The sequence below is a fragment of the Grammomys surdaster genome, unplaced genomic scaffold (genome assembly GCF_004785775.1).
Source record: "Grammomys surdaster isolate TR1022 unplaced genomic scaffold, NIH_TR_1.0 238, whole genome shotgun sequence".
In the NCBI taxonomy this organism is placed as follows: domain Eukaryota; kingdom Metazoa; phylum Chordata; class Mammalia; order Rodentia; family Muridae; genus Grammomys; species Grammomys surdaster.
The window spans coordinates 3,753,445-3,775,834 of NW_021604683.1; the positions used below are offsets into that span (position 1 = coordinate 3,753,445).

The 22,390-nt window shown below is 43.2% G+C and overlaps 1 protein-coding gene across 2 annotated transcripts in view; it reads right to left on the reverse strand.

The window, feature by feature from the left end:
- Positions 1-7,379: 7,379 nt before the first annotated feature.
- Gmeb2 (glucocorticoid modulatory element binding protein 2) overlaps positions 7,380-22,390 on the reverse strand; it is a 35,424-nt gene continuing 20,413 nt past the window's right edge. Inside the window, exons 6-11 of one of the 2 annotated variants that reach the window (XM_028774143.1) lie at positions 16,050-16,153; positions 14,691-14,848; positions 11,988-12,059; positions 11,610-11,747; positions 11,256-11,378; positions 7,380-10,531 (exon numbers count right to left, since the gene is read on the reverse strand). In XM_028774143.1, the coding sequence (XP_028629976.1) occupies positions 9,891-10,531; positions 11,256-11,378; positions 11,610-11,747; positions 11,988-12,059; positions 14,691-14,848; positions 16,050-16,153 (1,236 nt within the window). In that variant the 3' untranslated portion in view covers positions 7,380-9,890. The remainder of the gene's footprint in view (positions 10,532-11,255; positions 11,379-11,609; positions 11,748-11,987; positions 12,060-14,690; positions 14,849-16,049; positions 16,154-22,390) is intronic. The other variant, XM_028774142.1, reaches the window with a different exon arrangement.

Genomic DNA, 22,390 nt, shown 5'->3' on the forward strand with positions numbered 1-22,390 from the left:
GCTATCCAGATAGCTTTTAGAATTTTTACTAGCAGAGAGAGCTGTCTCAACCAGAGAGTTTTTAGAATAGCAAGAAAACACTGTCTTAGAGCGGAGCAGAGGAGAGCAGAATTCGTGTGCGCTTACACACACACACACAAACACAGAGAGAGGAGAGAGAGAGGGAGGGAGGGAGGGAGGGGGGGGGAGCAAGCAAGCAGTTTGGAAAGCTATCTCAGCATGGACCCACGATTTGACTTCAGAGTTGTTTGTTTTTGCCGCTCCCAGACACCCCTTCAGAAGCGCTCTCTAACTGAGGCTGGTCCTTGGCAAGTCCACCCCTTCAGATTCACAGAGATGTCGGGAGTGTGCCAGAATTCATCATAGAGCAGGAAGCGCTGAGGCATTGTGCATTCTCATTTGAGTTGCCTGAGCTCAGTGGGAACGTGCAGTGTGGTCATCCTAGAGGCTGAGTAGCCCACAGAGCTGAGACACTGTGGCACTGGGGTCCTCGTCTCACAGGCTGCGGAAGGACAGACAGACGTGTATTCAGCAGAAATGACCAAATATCAGAAAAGACTGCTTCCTCCTTGTGGTTTGGGTCATTCACGATAGGGTGGAGGGTGGGAATACTCAGTGATAGCTCCTCCTCAGTGAGGGATGGGGTTTGTGGGGGAAGAGCTGAGGTTGCTTGCCAATCCCCAGCTAGGAGGAACTCAACCATCACTGCATCTGTAAAGTCCTGGAGAGCACAGATGTGTCAGAAATAAGTTTTAGGCTGGGTGTGGTGGCACATACCTTTAGATAGTAGTACAGAGGCAGGTGGATTCCTGAGTTTGAAGCCTACGTCATCATAAAATGAGTTCCAGGACAGCGATCCTGTCCCAGAAGGCGCACGTGTGTGTGTGTGTGTGTGTGTGTGTGTGTGTGTGTGTGTGACTGTGTAAGTGTAAGTTTGGGGTCACAAAGAAGATCACCACACCAATAGAAGTGTCTAGATAAGGCAAAACTTGTGGATCAAGACAGTGTGTTCAAAATGTTCGAAAGAGGAAACACACACTTGGTTTTCACTCTGACTCAGGTGGTGACTATGTCTTTTCCCCATTGACTGGTCTGAAAAGAATTAGCACACAGAAAATGATGGGCCAGAGAACTAACTGTTACTGCTCCAGGTCATCAGATTGCTGGAATGTAGCTGGAGGCCTGTTGTGTAAACAAAGGTTTGACTAGGTGAGGGAATTAAAACATTTACAAGAAAGTCTTACACACAGTAGAGAGGATAAAAAAAATTTTAATTCCTTTTATAGTATTTGGTAGAAAAGCTTCATATTTAACATTTCTTACAGATGGACAAGCAGATCTCTGGGTCAGAGTCCACAGATTTATCAGAATACGCATGCAGGAGTCTAATACATGGTGTAAAGCAGCATCCTATCCACACTCTGAAAAAGATGGCTCGCTCTGTGCTCACTTGTTAGCAGTTAGTTAGCATACTGAAGCAGAAATGACAAATGGTACTAGCCTCTACCAACGTCTTATAGCAGATAGTTCAAAGATGTAAATAGACAAAATCATAACAGCTAAAAGAACCTCAGGTAGAATTATGTCAATCAGCCATCTTAGCCTTGGAGTGAAACAAGTGTCATCGCTTACCCCTACCCTAGCAGACATATTGAAGCTGGCTCCTCCCAATGTAGGTTAAAAGACACAGTCAATAGCTTGACAGGCCACAAAGGTCACCATGGAATTCTTTTTCTTTTCAGAGAACCAGTTGTTAAAAATCTACCAGCACACTATCAATAACTTCATCCCACAAAACTAAAACAATTTTGTATAGAAAAAAAAAACCCTCACTATCAATTAAAGCAAAACCAGGAAAACAAAAAGAAACATTGTAACTGTTATCACAGGTAAAAGTCTGACTTCAATATAGTATATATTTTAAACTATAAACATTATAAGTTCAGAAAAACAATCTATGAAAAAAATAAGAAGCGTATATGAACCAATATTTGCTATACAAAGAAAAGTGGAAATAGAAGTTGTTCCAAATGTAGAGAAAATATTTACCTTCATGTGAGGAAACACAGATCAGAGCCACTTGATCGAATCTCCATTTTGGATCATCAAGACCACACTAAGTCTCCGTCCAACTAAAAGACAACTAGGTAGCCACATCTAGAATTACAGGGGGCCCATACCAAGGAACAGTAACAGACAGTGGTTGCTGGGCTTACTCATAGCAGCCTTCCTTCCAATCACCACAGATCCAGGTCCCCAAACCCAGCATCATCTCAATGGTGGTCCCCCTCTCATGCAGGGAATACTGGGAAGCCACTGAAAAGGGGGTCTTTCAGTTCTGGACACTTTACTAAAGAAGAAAATCAAAGTGTTCAGCAATGTATTCTTGAATGTAAACACACACACACACACACACACACACACACACACACACTCACAAGAGTCTGTTGCAGAAATCAGAAGTAAGCTGAAGTAGCTAGTGGAACTTACTGTTTTCTCAGCCTTTGCGAACTTTGCTTTGGGACCAGGTATATGTCTCCATAGAATGAAGAATGCTTCTAGAACAACTTGGTCAGGCACCACACAGACATAAGGGACCCTGTTCTCTGACCTCAGCTGTGCTAAAGCCAGATAATCTTCCAGAATGTTCCCATCCCAAACAACCATACTTGGTCTCTAAACCTAGACTCCCTGGACTAGACACTGAGATCCAAGGGCCTCCTCAGCATCAATTATTGAGTGTCTCACATGTACCTAGCCCCAACTCTTCTCCTCTTACTCCTCTAGCAACATCCTTATCACAGCAAAGGATGTCTATCCTCCCAGGAACCTAAGTTGAAAAGATATGTCATGGAGACCCCATTTCACACCATATCACAACAAAGAAATGCCAGTACAGATCTGTGATCTTACTCATCCCAGCTGTAATACCTCCATGGCTTTTCTTTTCACTCCTGTGATAATCACCTCTCAGGAGTAAGCACAGACCACAGTGACTGCCTGGATGCCACTTAAATAGAATAATCAGAGTGAGCATCACGAGAGACAGACAGATGGATGTATGTCACAAGCTCTGTGATGAGGTATTGGGAGGACACAACCCCCTGTTTCCTGTTAAAGATTGAGCTCAACCCCATTACAATGATCCCCATACAGATTCCTGTTCACTTCATAGAAGTCTCAGGTACTAGGACAGACTGAAGAGGCCAAAAAGACCCAAGAACTGGTATGACTGAAATCTATAATTGGACTAAGGAGGAAAATGCATATGCAAAACTATTAGATCATTAATGAAACTTTAATACAAGTTATAAATGCATACACACATATGCTAATACTAGTCTTACTTTCCTATTGCTGTGATTAAACACTACAACAAGAGTTTACCTTGGCTTACAGTTTCAGAGAGTTAGTGTTCATGGTGGTGGAGTGAAGCAACAGCTGAGAGCTCACATCTTAGTCAAAACTACAAGGCAGAGAGGGCACTGGGAATCTTTTGAAACATAAAATCCCACCCACCAGAGACATACCTCCTCCAACAAAGCTATACCTCCTCGTCTTCCCTAAGCAGTTCTACCAAGTAGAAACCACTGAGAAAAATTAAAAGATAAGCCACTATGATGAGAATGGCCACTATAATGGTCTGAATGAGAATGGCTCCCAGAGACTCCTAACTTTGAATAGGTAGAACTACTTGGAAAGGATGAAGGGAAGTGGCCTCACTGAAGGAAGAGTGTCACTGGAGGTGGGCTTTGAGGTTTCAAAAGTCCACACCAGTTAACTCTCTCTACCTCCTTTTGTGGATAGAGATGTAAGCTTCCAGCTACTGCTCCAGCACCATGCCTGTCTGCCTGACGTCATACTTTCTACCACAGTGGTCATGGACTCTAACCCTCTGCAACCATGAGCCCCAAGTTAAATGTTTTCTTTTATAAGTTGCCTTGGCTATGGTGTTTTGTCACAGCAATAGAACAGTAACTAAGAAGCAGCCAATGACAGAAAAAAAAATAGTAAAAACGTGTGCTTGACAAACTATAAGCAGATTTCTTTTTTTCTTTCTTTTCCCCCCTCCATTGCTGGGACTGAAGTAGGAGTTTGTACATACTAGACAAGTACTCTACCCATGAGCTATACTTCCAACCCACAATCTTTTTAAAAATTGCAAATTTCAAAGTTCAAGTGCAGTCTTTATTGGTTGGTTGGTTGGTTGGTTGGTTGGTTGGTTGGTTGGTTGGTTTGAGAGAGCTTCTCACTATATAGCACTGGCTGGCCTGAAACTTGATATGTAGACCTAGCTGTCCTGGAACATACAGAGATCCACCTGCTTCTGCCTCCCAAGTGCTGGAATTAAAGATGTGTGCCACCATGCCTAGCAAAAGTGAAGAAAAAAAGCCTCTTTGAAAAATATTGTTAAGAGAAATGAGAAGTACAAGCCATAATCTGGGAGAGATACTTATAAATAAATCTGATGGTAGGATTTAATAAAAGGCTAATATCTGCCCCTATCTTCAGTCTCGGTAGTTGTAAGACGCTGTGTTTGATTCTCCAGCACTGTCCCCTACCCCACCCTATTCCCCACCAAAAAAGAAAAAAAAATACTACAACAGAAGTCATAATTAACAAAACGGACCTAGATGAAAATGGGCAAAAAAGGAGCTGGAGAGATGACTCAGTGGGGAAGAGCACCAGTTGCTCTTCCAGAAGTTTCAGATTTAGTCCCCAGCACCCATGTGGTAGCTCAGAACTATCTCTAATTCTGTGGCCCCCTGACATGCTAGTGGTGGTGCCCATACATACATACATACATACATACATACATACATACATACATATATATATATTCATTTTTAAAAAGTAGACAAAAGACCTGACACTTTCCTGAAGAGGATATATGGGCACATAAAACTTTTAAGGACTGAAGAAATAGCTCAGCAATTAAAAGCTCTTTCTGCTTTTGCAAAGGATCTGGATTTAATTCACAAGTTCACAGCACCCACATGGCAACTCACTCTTTGTTTGGTTTCGTTTGGTTTGTTTTTTTGACAGGTTTTCTCTGTGTTGCCTTGGCTGTCCTCAAGATCCACCTGCCCCTGCTTTCTGAGTGCTGGGATTAAATGTATGAGCCACCACCAACTGGCTTCACGACCATCTTTTAACTCCAGTTCAAGACCTCTGATGTCTTCTTCTGGTACTACAAACACCAGGCACGCATGTGTCACAGATACATACATGTAGGCAAAATGCTCATACACCTAAAAATAAAAACAAATGTCTTTCTTTCTTTCTTTTTAGACCAGGCTGACCTCCAACTCAGAGGATCTGCCTGTCTCTGCCTCACAAGTACTGAAATTAAAAGCATGCACCACTACCACCAGGCACAAGCACAAATCTTCTTCTAAAAAGGTGTTCTGTATCATATGCCATCATGCAACTGCAAATTAAAACAACAGGGAAGGGTGGTGAGATGGCTCTGTAATAGCACTTGCTGTACAAGCCTGACAACCCAAGTTCCATTTCTGGAACCCATATAAAAGGTTGAAAGAACTAACTCCACAAAGTTGTCCTCTGACCTCCACATGCACACAGCACATGCACCCCAACATACATCATGCACACAATGACATAATCACTTCTTAATAGAGAAGTTGAATGTGGTGACACATGTCTGTAATCCCACAGGAGAGGCAGGACGATTACAAGTTCGAAGCTATCTTGGGCTGCACAGTGATAAAATCTCAAAACAAACAGTCCAACAGTGAGAGGCCACTTACACCTATCAGAACGCCAAAGTCCAAAATGCTAAGTATACTGCATGGTATGAGGATGTAGGTCAACAGCTACACTCATTGCTGGTAGAAATGCAAAACAATACAGCTGTACACCAGAAGACAGTGACAATTGCTTACAAAACTTAAAAAAAAAAAGTTTCTGCATGATCCAGCAATGGTTATAAATTTAAAAAAAAATAGAAAAAACATGTCCTCCATTGGTGGGTGAATTCGAAAGCAGCAGTCTATCCAGATGTGGGGTATTATTGAGCACCATCCTCTGTGGACCCCATGCTTTAGAACACTACAAGCTGAGCGAGTAGACTGCTCCCCTGCTCCCAATTCTTCCTTCTTACATTCTCTTCCAGCAATTAGCCAGTGCTGGAACCTGTCTCTAGGGACTTCTCAGTGGGGGCACAGGAGGTTGACCCTTCTAATCTAGTAGGGTTATATTCTGCAGCTGGTGACTGCCACAAATGTCAGGAGTAGGTGTCAGAAGAGCTGAGTAAGGGACATTCCTCTTGCCCAGAGGCACCAAATAATGATAATGTTGGGACCAGAGTGACCGTAGAGAATAACAGTGAAGAATAATGTGGACTCTCTTGGCCTGAGAGATGGAGGGGTATGGCTTAATGAGGAAGGGATATCTGAAGTGGATGGTGACATCCTTCCTAGAGATAAGAAACAAACAGGTGTTGGTGACATCCTTCTTAGAGACTAGAAACTACAGAAATGAACAGGTTCAGGGGAGAAAGTAAGAATTCTGTTTTGGACACATTAAATCTGAGGTGCCTACAGATTTTCTGTGGGATCATAGGTGTGCTGGAGACAGGAGGTCCATGAAATGTGATGATAGGAAGGGCCTATTGCCCATCTCTTAGCCCTATTGCAGTGGAGCATGCTCATGGAAGAACACTGAATCACAGCAAGTCTTTAGATGGGAAGTAGGTATTCGTTTAGGTCCCCCTTAGGAAGTCACACACCCGTCAACACCCACCTCAGGAAGTCTGTGGCTTACCAACACTCATTTAAGTGATATGACATGCTATCTGCCTCTCTCTTCTGTAGAATGTAGGAGAGGCCTATCTGTGGTTCCCTAGGAATCATAATACCAAATAGGGGAACAGTGGTGAAGAAGGATCTCAAGCAAGCAGGGCAAGGGAAGAACAAGGCTAGCTGGACAGTAATGGCCTCTCCCAACCCTCTAGAGAAGTTACGGGAACTTCAGCACTGGGACAGGGTGAAGTAGTTACTCTAGCTTTATATCCTCACCTTGTTCCACGTTCTTAATAGTTCTACAATGTCTGCCTTGATTTGTAAGTAGTAACTCTCTGTTGCTTCTGAGCCACCCTGACTGCACAGTCTGATGCAGTGACATGGAGGCTCACCTATGCCATGCACACCTGTACTCTGAGCTCAACACAGAAGCCAAACAGTACTTGGTATAGTTACTAAAACTGTTTGAACAGGGAGTGGTGGTGCACACCTTTAATCCCAGCACTCAGAAGACAGAGACAGGTGGGATCCCTGTGAGCCAGGCCAGCCAGGTCTATGTAGAGAACCTGTCTCAAACAAACAAAAACAAAAAAGCCACCACCAACAACAAAAAATAAAACAACAACAAAAAAAACCTGCTTGACTTCAGGACCCAGACCATAACTAGACTCTGTGGGCAGATATGTCTAAAGGACCTGAAACAATAGCACTGTCACAAGGGACATGGTTTTACAAGTTAAATTTGGTTTCTTCACAGCTTTCATTACAAGAGACAAACACACAAATTATAAAAGTGTTTTTTTTTTTTATTTTAAATCAAAGTACCAAGCAGATACTTGCTAAACACATACAAAGTAGAACTCAAAGAACTCAAACTTGCCCTTCTGCGTGCCTCCTGGGCAGGCATGGAAAGGAACTTGCACCCTCTGCAAAACCAAATCCTGTCCTATTTTCTCAAAAAAACAAACTGAAAGCAGCCGCAAGCACCCGTGTTTGCATGTGGTGGGGGAAGACCTTCCTTCCTAGGCCCTGAATGGCCCAACAAGCAGGGAACACAGCAATAGGAATCAGTAGGAACCAGAGAGGCAGGTACAAACATATGGTGGGGCAGTAATCACACTTCCTCTCCCAGAACTGAGGGTTCCATGCAAACGGGACTATTGGGCCTTCTCTGTCCTGCTAGAAGGCCTTGGAGGGTGGGCTGTAGACAGCCTCTGAGGACATTGGGAAGGAGTGCTATAACTAATTCTGAAGTTGATTTGAGAATTACTGTTGAATGGCTCTGAAATAAACTTCACCTTCCAGTACTTCCATGTTCTAAGGGGCAAGGGCCAAAAACGTTTCAACCTTGCTCTTATGAAGAAAGGAAACTGGCTCAGATCCCCAAAAGCAAATGACATCTGGAGCTTGTGCCAAGGAATGGCTCTTGGTTCCTAGGACAGGAAGGTTTTATTTGTGACATTAATCTAGTCTGATCTTGTAGAGCAGGGACTTCAAGGAAGTACCCACCCTGGTGGTCTTCCCAATGCCCCTAGAGTCATACAGCTGCATATAACAGGACTTGTAACTCAATGAAAAAAACAAGTTTTTAAAAGGAGTATATACATAAACAGGTAAACATCTGCCAAAACCAGCCGATTCATGGCCACAGTGAACAGTGATGGAACAGAAGGAAAACAAGAACCTCAGTAGCTTGACATGGCGTGAGAGCAGGGGGAGGTAAGGACCTAGTCACAGCAATGGTGTAAAAGGAATCTGGGCACTTGAGGGGGATGCATGGATGGAAGGACAAGGTAACCTTCAAAGCAGTGAAATGGGACAGTGGCCCATTCCTTCCTGCTATGGGGCCCTTGAAAGGAAAGCCTTCAGTTGACAGAACAGGAGGTTCAAGAGGCACCTTAGGACTATCCCAGGACATCCTTTACCAAGAGGCCAAAACTTGTTCCCTGAATTGTTTGGTTCTAAGAACTCTGGCCTAGGTAGCCCCTAGCATGGGCCCAAACCTAGACCTGTAAAAACTGCCTGAAGACAGCCTTCCATGGAACATTCTAGATCCCGTCTTCCAGCTGACCGACCCACCACTCTAAACAGCCTTACATACCCTGGAGATCTCAGGATAGAGACACTGAGTATTGGCCAGAGAGGCCCAGCTCCATCTCCAGGAGAAATTTAGGGGCCCAACTATAGGGGAGTAGAAGAGCCGACTGCACACAGGGAGTCATTTGAGCTATCCCAAGTCTTAGGCATACTTCCACAAAAGTCTTCCAGAGCTTTGTCTCAGGGAAAGACACTACTTAAGACCTCTAGCACCTGGCTAGGTGTGTATGTATTGGTGCCCTGGGTCCCTCCCAGAACTGACTCAGGAGCCTAGGCACTCAGCATTGTTTTGGTTGAAAACACTATAAATTTGATTTTTTTTTTCCCTAGAAGGCTACTAAGCAATTTACTTAAAAACACCTGCAACCCATGTGCAAAGGAGTCTAGAACATGCCAGGTCCATGAGACCCCTTCACCACCTGAGTGCCTATGGGGTGGGGGATGGGGTCCTGACTGGGGTCTGCACTTAGCCCCAGGGCATGTTCCCAGCAGTGAAGGAACATGGACACTGGCCATACTGAACCAACAGAGAACTGTGGGAAGAGACCAAATCCATAGGATCTAATGGCTTCCACACTCAGGCATGCTGCCTAAGACATGTGTCAATAATGTCCCAGCAGGCTCAGCCCCATGGGGGTGCAGGCACTAGGACCTATGATTAGCTGGGCTCTGGTGCTGGCTCTGTAGCTGTACCAGAAGCACCCAGGCCTCCTCCTGGTCAGTGACCCTCTGGTTCCTGCTCAAGGCCCAATGTGTAAACAGGATTAATAAGCAACAGATGGAAAAGAGTATTTCCCACAAAAAAAGGGGAGGAAGTTTATAAGTTGAAGACAGATTTTCCAGGTTGCTGGCAACATTCTGCCCCCTTTTCTTCTCTTGATTCATCCGGCAATCCTCTCTTTGGTTCAGCCCATCAGACCTGCTTGTGCTGAGCCAGCCCTGTGGCCTGTGTCTGTAGTGGCCTCTGCCTGCAGTGGCCTGAGGAGAGGCAGCCAGCCCATCTTGGAAGGATTTTATCCTCCCTGCCAGCTACTTCTGCTCATGGTCCTCTGCTACAGCGGCCACCTCAATAGTGGCTGTGTGCTCCTCGGGTCCAGTGGCAGCTGCTGTAGGCATTGTCACAATGGTGCTGCCTGCAGGTGATGCCTGAGCCACATTCTGTAGGGTGGGTCCCAGGCCAGGTAGGGTGAGCAGCTGTAGGGGGCTGACCACCTTTAGTACTGTGCTGCCATCCTGCATAGCAGCTGTGCTCAAAACTGTGAGGCTGGATGTGTCCGGATGAATCTCTACCGTGCTGGGGAAGGTAGAGCCAGAGGAGGCCAGAACCGTGTAGCCTCCAAGCAGCGGGGAAGCTGGTGAACTGGCTGGGGCAGCTTGAGGAGAGCCCTTGCCCAGGACAGTGGAGGGCAGTGTAGATACTACTTTGGCAAGTGGCACACTGGTCAACTGGGACATAGGCATTCCAGGGCTAAGAGCAATCTGTGCAGACTGTGTAAGCACCTGGGAAGCCATAGCAGCTGGTCCAGATGTAGCCCGTGCAAGACGAGGCCGCTTCATAGGGGATGGCAGAGAAACTGGGGTCAACGTCATGAGCACATTGCTGAGATGCTGGGACTTGTGCTTCAGCTCCTTGGCACGGCGGCGATGTTCATCACACTGCTGTTCCAGGGCTGCAGGGGACACACAGCATCACCACAGAGAACAGGGATGGGTACAGACAGTATTCCCACAGGGAAAAAGCAGACATATACCATCAGTGAGCAGATCATAAACCAACAGCAACTGGATGACTAGAGGGCTGCTTGCCAAAGGTTGGCAAGGTTGGCAGCAGTGGGTCCCTTAATGGCCCTCATGATGACCCAAGACCCCGGTTCCAAAGAGTAAGTGCTATAAGAAAAATCTTCCCCTCAGCACCAATGTGTTCTAGTGAGTTTCACATGAAAGTTGTTGTTAGACCAAAGCAATCAAGTAAAATACCTATTACACACACACACACACACACACACACACACACAGAGTCACATGCAGGGCACACTTTTAAGTAAAAACACCAGAGAAAACTTATTTTAATACACAAACACCACAGGATAATCTAGCTCTGGCTGGAGCAGATGTTTTTTCCATTTCCCGGTCTTATTCCTTTAAATTAAATAACTTGGTTCATCACAAAAAGGTCAGTAAACAGTGACCTGTGCTTTCTGTACTGACAAGGTCTGACTACAGCCACTGGAGTTTTACTGATTTTTCCATGCATGATGTCTAGTGTTGTTCTGACTTCTTAGTCCTCAAATGAAAAGCTCACCTATGCAGACATGTCTCAGAAAAGTATGTGGACACATGACTAGAGAGGTGAGCCTACAAGTTCCTCAAACTCCACACTGCTGCTGGGCATACCTGCCAGGTCCCGTGCATACTGTTCCCGAGAACGATCCATCTGGCACTTGTGGCTGGCCAGTACCTTCTTCACCAGATCCAGCATGCCAAAGTTTTGCACAATGTTGTTGAGGAGGACAGCATCTGAAAGAGACAACACCAAAAACTTAGTAAAAATCTACGCTACTCCTAAAGTTCCTGAATTCCAGTGCTGGACTGGCTCCTGATGGACCTCTTATGGAAGGAGCCAGCTCCAAAGATTCTCCTACTGACAACTCCCCTCAGCACAGTAGGATCCTGTGTTTAGGTTCAGCTTCTATCCCAGCCACATAGCAGGGCCTGGGGCTAGCGGGAGGGTGACTCAGGCCCTCTTACCTCGGAGTTGCAGGGGTGGGTCCTGCACTCGCTGCTGCAGGCCTTTCATGGTTTCCTCCAGCTCCTGTTGGAATTCCTGTATGACTTCATCCAGTAAGCCCGCATCCTTCAATCCACGCCAGAATGCAAATGTGTCATCTATGATGGAGAAAGAATCAGGTAGACAGGATACAAATCGATGTACAGAGTAACTGACAACAGGAAGTAGTAAAGGACATAACTTCAGGAAGCCAGCACATAAAGCATTGAGTTCTATATTATTAGCCCATAAATCTAGCAGGTCAATGGTTGGATCCTAAACCCAGCTAGGATCAGATCATGGATAGATAGTTCCTGCCATGGGCCCACCCATAATCCTGAGAAGCTGAGGGGATATACCTCCAATGGTTGTGGTCCAGTCACCAGGGTCCTCACAGGTCTCTATGGTGATGGTGGCAGGTGAGCCATTCACTGCGGGTAAGGCAGAGCTGTTGGTGAGTGTTGTTCTACATTACAGCCCCCAGAACTTTAAATCCTAATAACCCTACTAAGGCTCCATCTGAATCCTTCTTTGCTATCCATTTTCATAGAACTGATAAGCACAATACACTAGTAATTCTCTACTTCATTCAGAGTACTTCTCTACTCCACAGTGAGTTTATTTTCAATCACAGATGTCTTTAAACACACAAAGAACAAGAAAACACCCCCTGAGCTATTATTCAACTTTAGCAGTTCCCAACATCTGCTCCTCTAGTTCTATGTCCAAGTCCCTGCAACTGAGCCTTGAGAAGGAAACAGGCAGGGGAACTCTGCCCACCTTGCCTCTCTTTCTGCCTTATGGGGTCACTCTTACCTCAACTAAATTTGACTGATGCCAGAGCAATCCTAGAACTCATTGTATTTCCATTCTTTTATATTAAAAGAGAGACAAACCATCCATTCTAGTGTATCACCAAGTACATTTCTGATACCTACGAACTCAATGACCATAGAGTTTGTACTTAGAAGTTCTGGAGTTTCTGACCAAGGTTTCATGTACAGATCTAGCATAGAGCAGACTCAGAAGCAGACATATTCCACAAACTTTCCAACTGGCCTACCACTCATCAATGTTGTAATGCTGGTGAGTCATGTATGCATGGAATCAACTGAACAGAAACACCTCTCCCTAGCCATATGATATTAAAGCCAAAGACTCATAGAAATCCTAAGCTAAAAAACTAAATAACCAGAAAAGCTAAGTGCTAATCCCAATTCTGTCTTTCCCAGGCACTACTTCCCTTGATTAGAGGGCTCAGAAAGCCCTCTTGTTCTGTCAGGAGATGGCACTAGCAGTTCCTATTTGCCCTGGCCTACAGTCAATGTTCTTTTTTTTCAGGAACCACTATGTATTGACTATTTACTATAAAAGCTATTCTATACATTTCTTTTTTGCATGAGACCTACAAAATAATCCCATGAAATTGGCATGCTGGCTACCATTTCACTAAGGCTTGCAGGAATAAACTAATAGATGTTCTTCCAGTCATGATGGAGCTACACACTGATAAACATATCATCAGTTGGAAACACCACAAGGTTGAAAATGCATTTAATATACTTATCAACCAAATCCCATAGTTTACCTAATTCCAAGTATACTTAAAACACCTCACTAGCCTCTGAAGGGCTGTGACTAATTTTAATAAGGAAATCCAAGTCAGCCACCAAGACCTGAACCACTCACTCCCCACACTGCCTTTTGTTTTGATGTGTTCCCCAGAACAGTTCTGTCCTGACCCCCTAATATACCTGGTGCTTTGGGTTCAGAAAGGAGCTAAACAAAAGACACTGTCAGATCACGGTAGACCATAAACATGGACTAAGGACAGAGCTAACAAAGGTCAGTCCCTGACCTATGACCCTGAGCTTCTGAAGAGGAGAATGTACCACTGTCAGAAGAGCTGAACCCTAACTCTGACTCTGCCAAATCTTGACCAACTATTCTACAACAAAGCACTTTGAAAAACACAGAAAGAATTCATAGGACCTCACTCTTCCCCCCTCCCCAAATGAGGCTCAACTGGCCTGGTTAAACAGAGGTCATAGATCCTTGATCATTTGGAAGTACATGTCAGCTTAACACTGTAGAATGATAGCTAAGTGACACTGCCAAGAAAGAGAAAACAGCTCAGTTTCACCAGGTAACACAACAAGTAGCTCACATTCCAACTTCATTCTCACTTCCATTTACAAAAATCCTCTCTCAAAACTGGACAGAGTTCTAGAATACTGCAGGGAGATAGTAGTGCATGCCTTTAACCTCAACATTTGGAGGCAGAGGTAGGTAGATCTCTGTGAGTTCGAGGCCAGACTGATCTACTGGGCTAGTTCCAGGACAGCCAGGGCTACACAGAGAAACCTTGCCTCAAAAAACCATGAAAAGGGGAGGGAATGTAAAAGTCAACCTTTCTACAACTCTGAAGGATAGATGTCAACAGAGAAGACTATCCTAAATTGTCACCCAAAATCAAAATGGCAGGAAAGACCTGCATCCAGGTACCAGTAAGAGATCTGAAAAAGACAGTTTTTCAAAGCACCAAGCACTAAAGAACACGTATCCCCAATCCAGGAAAACCTTGAGTGGGAGAGAGCAGGCCTAGGGACATAGGCCATCCATTCTTTATACCCCTGTATGTGTGAATTACTATTTTAAAATAAAAACAGCAGAAGTGTTTTAAGACTCCCTACAAGCAGACAAGTGGCAGTGGTACATGCCTTTAATCCCAGCAGTCAGGAGGCAGAAGCAGGCAGATCTCTGTGAGTTCAAGGCCAGCCTGGTCTACAGAATTAATTCTAGGACAGCCAGGGCTACAAAGAAACCCTGTCTTGAAACAAACAAACAAACAAACAAACAAACAAACCAAAACACAAACAAAAGATTCCCCATTAGCAAACCCAACAAATTCCCAGATGTGCTTTCAGGAAAACTACAAAGAAGGCTGACCTAACACTGTAGGACCCCATGTGGAAGGGAACAGACAAGGTGTATGGCAGCCAGAGAGGACTGGTCAAGATAGTTGTAATTGACCTGCAAGACTGGCAGCCTCTTGCACCTACCATCAGCTGCAGCTGGTGTGAGCGGGATGTACTCTGTGGATGTAGGGCTGCTCAGGGAGACACGGGCCCCTGAGAGGTCAATCTTGGTGCTGCGGCAAGTATTAGAGCAAACCTTGTCATGCTGGTAGAAGTCTAGCTCTCCAGAGTCCATGATCTTCCTGTGGAGAAGCCAGAGCAGTTCAGGTGAGACCTAACTGAAAATACCTCATCCACTGTCTAACTGCAGGGGCCAAAGTTGCCAACTGGTTCCACTGAGGTAGAAGATGAGCTGCAACTTTCACTGTGCACAAAGCTCAATGTAAGTGCAGAACAGGTGGCACAGCTACCCTAGGCCACACACAGCATTCTATCCACAGGAAGGAGATGAAAATACTAGCTAGCAAGTATCTATATTTTGAGTACGGACCTAGGGAGCAGACCCACAACTAACAAAGGTGGTGAGTGGCTTAGTACTGAAGAAGAGAGAGGTAGGAATCATTTCCAGGGACAGCATTACCTTTTACAAGGACAGAAAGGGAGTTACTCAAAGCTTAAATTAAGACAATATCTAAAGCTACAGTCACTTATTCTCACCTACCAGGGTCTTCCGTTCTAAATACTTCCTTTTGTAAAACTTGACCAGTTTCAACCAGCCTAATATGACCCATAAACAGAAGGCCAGAAGCTCTAGCTATACTTAGCCTATAGGCAGTACTGGCCTGAGACAATTCTAACATACCTCCCTCAGCCTGTGGTTACAACAGCTATCCCATCAGACATATCCTAGAAAACACAGGGGATCTCAGAAATATAAGGCTAGGAGCTATGAGAAAGTATCCAGAGCTGATTTCTCTGAGGCTAAATTCTGATTACTTGGACAGAAAACAGTACCCGAGGGAGTGGCTGCTTAGGAAGTGAGGTGGCACTGGTTGCTGCAATACTCCTAACAGAGTATGCTAAATTCCAGATAGACAGATATGGTGGCTCTTGGGTCATAAAAGAATGTGAGCCTGACATGTCCTAAGTACCTGTGCACTTTGCAAGAGACTTTAACGAAAAGTAATAAAAAAGACAGAAGTAAAGGGTAGCAGCATAAAGAGTTGTTAAAAAATTAAACCTAAATGTCTATCTATGCACAAATACCAGATTATATCCTTAAGTTTTAATAGTGACATATTCAATGTACACACACATACACACACACATACACACACACACACACACACACACACACACCCCATCACCATTACCATCAAGTAAAGAATTAGTGGGAATTAAAATAAACTTAACTAAAATACCTCATCTTCAAAAATCTAAAACCAAATGAAAAAGCAATGGCTGCAAACCCCTCCCATCATCTCAAGCTAGTCAGATGCCCACCTGAGCATGATGCCATTCATCCGGATGGCTCTCTTCCAATCCTTCAAGGTAGATTTCCCTGCCAGGTGCACAAACTCCTTTGGGCTGATCACATGTTCATCATACTAGAAAGAAACACAGTAGAGGACCTTCTTAGCCTGACACAGGCCTGGTGAAACTGCAGCACAGCCTATTCTCTCTTCCTGCTCCAGGCTGCACTAGAGGTTCACAGCAAGAAAGAGAATCATAGCTCTATCAGCCACAGACCTCAGTGTAGAACACTCTGATACAGTGTTCTATTGGAATATCCCCAGTAGCCAGTTCTCTACCTGATACTTGGCATGCTACAGCCCCACCAAAAAAAAAAAAAAAAAAGCCTTATGTAGGATATGAAGGAGTAGACCACAGCCGAGAAGAAAGCTCATGTACTCTTCTACTAGAAAAGACACAGCAAATCTCTTTCTTACGGATAACTTATTCCTTTAGTGATGTACACCCATATCACATCAGAAAAATGTGGTATTAATCAAAACACAAGCACATAACCTACCTATGGATGACACCTTGCCTGGATGGGCCCACTAAGAAGCCACAGAAATGTAAAATGCACAGTGTTCTGTCTTGCATAGTGCTCACACATGTCCACCTTAAAGTTAGGAGAACCACATTCTTGACTAAATAGTGTTCTGTGGTTTGCTAGGGTAGAAAGCTTAGAAAAGTAAAACATACTATTCATTTTTCTTTTTTTTTTTTTAATTTATTTATTTATTATATATGAATACACTGTAGCTGTCTTCAGACACACCAGAAGAGGGCATCAGATCTCATTACAGATGGTTGTGAGCCACCATGTGGTTGCTGGGATTTGAACTCAGGACCTCTGGAAGAGCAGTCAGTGCTCTTAACCACTGAGCCATCTCTCCAGCCCCCTATTCATTTTTCTTAAGCAAGCAATGACTAGAACCAAAGAATGAAAATAAAGTTCAGATGGACCAGTTTCTGCAGGTAGCATGGTCACAACTGTCATGACCATCTGCTGGTGGAAGGGATGGGCCTGATTCCTTGATATTCCATAGCAACAGGAAAGAACTCTGTTTACACTGATGATCAGAGCAGCACTAGAAGACCACTGTAGTACCCAGCATCCAGCCCTTCATCCTGCAATCAACTCTACTCATCTGACCTTGCCTTCTTGGCTGATCCTGCTCATGTCTGGTGCTCTGGTTCCAGGAACCTATTCGTTTGCTACCCCTTTCCTCTCCTTCTCTCATGTGGGATGATGGCTCACTCCATTTCTTTTTTCATGCTGTATGCTGGGTCCTGAGGATATTATGCCTTAACTGTCAAAGGCCACTAAGCACTGAGCATTACTGTTTAGCTAGTATTCCTCTCTATTTAATTGTGTTTATTTATTTACTCACTTATTTGCAATTGAGATATGATCTTGTTATGTACCCATGGCTGGCCTGGTAATTACTATGTGGTCCAGGCTGGTCTCAAGCTCACAGCCATTCTCCTGTTTCAGCCTCTCAAATGTTAGGATTCCTATTAGCATTTGTACCCACGCCTGGCTACCCAACACTTCATCCCCATCAGTGTTTCATGTCTCCTACCCTCCATTCCTCCTTAGACCTATGTTTCTGTCTGGGATCTCTTGTTTTCTCTACATGAAACATATTCAGAGCATTCTTTGGAGAAGATATGCTGATGGAAACTTAGTTTTGTCTGAAAATATCTATTCCATACTTATGTTCAGAGATAGCGTTACAATAATTCTCTTGTATCATAGGGAAAATCTAGCACTATACAACCTCTGGCTCTACCTCACCTCACTGCCTTTCAGATTCTCCTGAGCAATCTCCCTCTGCTCTCTAGCCATTTCTATTTGGGGGGGGGGGGGTGCTTATTTATTAGAGGTATAATCTCACTGTGTAGTCCTTGCTGGCCTAGAACTATGTAAACCAGGCTGACACTGAACTCAGAATTCTGCCTTGTCTCTGCCTCTTGAGTGTGTGTTAGGATATAATATATGCACCATCATATTAACAAGCTGGTCCTTGTTATTTTGAGTATTGAAACCAGGGCCTCTCCTAGGCTATATCCTCAACTTTCTGGCCATTTTAAGAAACTTTAACCCGGTTATTTTGGTGCTTCACTATGATGTTATCTATGGGATTTTTTTTTTATGTAATTTTTATTTTGATATAATTTCAAACTTATGGAATAATTATAAGGATAATTCAGGAACTACACTACACTTTCTTCAGAATCAGAGCTATTTCACTAGGCCCTTCTGTACCACTGGAATCTTCAAAGACATGTATGTGCATGTCTTCTAGACTGGTGAGACCTTTAGCCCTTGACCCCATAGTACATAGACACAGACTTGGATCAAGGTACTCTGATTCAATCATGAAACGGCTTCCCAGATCAGGAAATCATCAGTTTATTAGTGTTCACCTGCAGTCCATATTCAGCTACACCAACTGTCCCAATTACAGCTTTTCTCCCTGTTTTGTTTTGATACTGAACTCAACCCAAGAATGACCACAAGGTTCATCAGAGTCTTTCATAAAACCGCTTCCCAAACTGCCTTTATATTTCTTTACTTTTGCATTTTTTAAGCATACAGGACAGGCTTTTATTTGTTTTTGTTGTTGCTGTTGTTTTTTGAAAATTTATGTGTATGAGTATTCTTCTTGTATGTATGTATGTGAGTGAAGCATGAATATGCCTGGTGCCTAGGGTGGTCAGAAGATGGCATAAGATACCCTAGAACTAGAGTTATAGATATAGTTATCTCTCTCTATAGATGGATGGATGGATGGATGGATAGATAGATAAGATAGATAGAGCACTGCCATGTGGATGTTAGAAATTGAACCCAGATCTCTTAACTACCAAGCCATTTTACAACCTTGTTTTTGCTGTTGTTTGGAGTTTTTGATGGGAGTTGTTTTTGACTTTTTGAGATATGGTTTCTCTGTGTAGCCTTAGCTGTCCTAGAACTTGTCCTACAAAGCTATACAGAGGCCAAGTGGGCCTCAAATTCACAGAGATCTCTCTTCCTCAGCCTCCTGAGTGCTGGGATTAAAGGCATGTGCCACTACTCGAGTTTTGTTTTTGCTGTTGTTTGTTTTGTTTTGTTTTGAAAGCAAAGTTTCACTGTGTAGCTCTGGCAGTCCAAGAACTTGCTGTAGCCCAAGTTAACCTGGGACTCACAGAGATCTGCCTGTCTCTGTCTCTGTATGATAAGATTAATGGCATGTACTATATCATGCCTGGCTCTGCAGATTGGGTATTTTATTATAGTTCTGTCTCCCAATTTGTATTTGAAGTTTGTCTCAGGAGTCAGGAATACCTAGCCCACCACTCCTTCCACATTCACTGGTAAACCTTTTCAGGAAACCGTGCTTCTCTCTATGCACATACCCAACAGAAGTAAGTGTACTTTATATAAGTAATAAAAATTACATGAAATACATTGTAATAAACTTATCATTTTTCCCAGTCATTAAACCATTGCCAAGGAATCAGTAACCTCCAAATCCTTTTCTTCCTGACACTGTATCCCAACTTCTGCTTTTTCTTGTAGCACCTTCCACAGACTATTTTTATAGAAGAAAAAAACATTGCATGTACACTATCCATATCCTCAATTCCTTTTAAACTTACTGCTGATAAAGTAAAGATCATGACTAGCTTCCTATTAGTCCTGAGTTATATCTTTAGGAAAATTAACAGAAAAATGCAGGAGGATACTTAATACTGTCCAAGGGGTCACTGATGAATAGAATCTAAAGAAACTAGTCAAAATTTTTTTGATGTGTATGTATGTATGTGTATATATATATATATGTTCATATATTTGAATACTCGGTCCCCAGTTGGTGAGACTGTTTAGGAAGAATTGTGAGATCTGGCCTCCTTGGAGAAGGCATGTCAGAGGGGTGAGGTTTCAAACATTCACAGCACTGGACCTACCTACTCCTCTCCCCTCTCTCCCTCATGCCTGTGACTCAGGATAGAAGTTCTCAATTCCTGCTCTAGTGCCATGTCTTCATACCTGCTGTCATATTTCCCACCATGATGACCACAGACTCTAACCTTCTGGAACCATGAGCCCCAATAAACTCCTTCTTTTATAAATTGCACTGGTTATGATGTCTCTTCACAGCAATAAAAAAGTAACTAAGACATTCACCAAACTTGGATCTTACTAATTTGAAAGACTAGCTAGCCCTAAGCTCCCAAAATTTTCCTGTCTGTCTCTTTAGTGTTGAAATGACAGTATGCACCATAATGCTTTAAAAAAAAATGGCACTAGGTTTTTTTAAAAATTAGAATTTAATTACAACATTTCTCCATTCCCTTTCTTCCCTCTAAATTCTCCCATATACCCTTCCTTGTTCTTTTTCAAATTTAAGTCCTCTTTTCCCACAAATTGTTATTGCATGCATATATGTATATACATGTATACCTAAATATAACCTGCTCAGTCCATGTAATGGTACTTGTATGTATGTTTTCAGGGATAACTATTTGGTACTGGACAACCAATTGGTGTGATCTTCTTTAGGAAGATCACCTCTCCCACTCCCAGTTTTCCTCAGTAGCCTACAATTCTTTGTGTAGGAGTGAGGCTTTGTGGATTTTCTCCATCCAGTTTAGCATGCACATTGGTGTCATCCCTTTTCAGCTAATGTTTGAGTCATGTAGGTGAGACTTTGTAATTGTAGCTTCTGCTATTACTATTAGACACAATCTCATAGCAAACCTGCTGAGAGTGCTAGGGATTTTAACTCAGATCTTCAATCATGCATAACAAACCCTTTACCAACTGAGCCATCTACAGATCACAAAATATGTTTTTACTTGTTTTTTAGGTAGTACTGGAAATTGAATCTAGAGTCTTTTGGTTGCTAGACAAATGTGTGTGTGTGTGTGTGTGTGTGTGTGTGTGTGTGTGTGTGCAAGCATGCACCAGCAGACTCACATGCATATGCACTGAATTATTTGCTCAACAATCTAATGAGGGAATTTGCCTAAAATAACACTATAGTTCAACATCAGAATACAAGTGAAGTAACTCAACTATGGGGTAGCCAATACAAGAGCATTTGCCAGGTCTTTGCCAAAGATTGGACTGGCTAAGGATGATCAGCTGAAGGTGCAAAGACTTCAGATCAGTTGTTCTCAACTTGTTGGTCATGACTCTTTTGGAGGTCTAACAACCCTTTCACAGGGGGTTGCATATCATGATTCATAACAGTAGCAAAATTATATAAAGTAGCTACAAAAATAATGCTATGGTGAGGAGTCACCACAACATGAGGAACTGTATTAAAGGTTGCACGCAGCATTAGGAAGGTTAAAAACCACTTTTAAAAAAAGATTTATTTATTTATTTATTTATTTATTTATTTATTTATTTATTTAATATATGTGGGTACACTATCACTCTGTTCAGACACACCAGAAGAGGGCATCAGATTTCATTACAGATGGTTGTGATCCACCATGTGGTTGCTGGGAATTGAACTCAGGACCTCTGGAAGACTAGTCAGTGCTCTTAACCACTGAGTCATCTCTCCATTCTGAGAACCAATTTTTTAGATGCTTGTAGCTCATGGAAGCTTAAATGAAGATTTCCTTGCAAGATGTAGAATTTACTTTCTGTCTTGTGTCACAAGTTTTAAAGTATCACAGCTTATATCATAATCTGGAGTCTGCTTTTTAACTTAACACATTTATGCAATAAACTGAAAAGGTGGGTATGGGGGACCTTATCTTATTCAAGTATTGTTACTTACTTCTCTCTTGTCATGCTAGAGTTAAACTCAAGGCCTTATACACACTAAACAAATGATCAGCCACTAAGCTCCAGCCTGCTGTTATTTAACATTAAATTACTTCAGGGGGAGCCTTTCTGTTCATCTGAAAACCCTTCAGGTCTTTTAAAAGACAGACTGCAGTCTTCTCTCCTTATGAAGTCTTCAGCCTCCTTCCTTGCAGACAGATTTGCCATCTCTCTTCCTCCTGCTTTCACCTGCCACTTTCTTATATCTATGAACTGAGCTTTGGATGAAGTCTTTGGTTCTATCCTCCCGATCACTAATATTCTCTTCATTCATGTTCAGGCTTCTCTATTACTGAGATAAATTTAAAGCAATTATTTGGAGTTAAGAGATGGCTCGGTTGGTAAACTACTTGCCACACAAACATAAGGGATCTGTTTGGATTCCCAGCACCAACATAAAAAACTGGGTACAGTGATACATGTCTGTAATCCTAGTAATGAGCTAATTCTCTGTCTAAACGTGCCCATCCAAGGCACCTTGTTCCCCGTGTCCAGTGCTCTA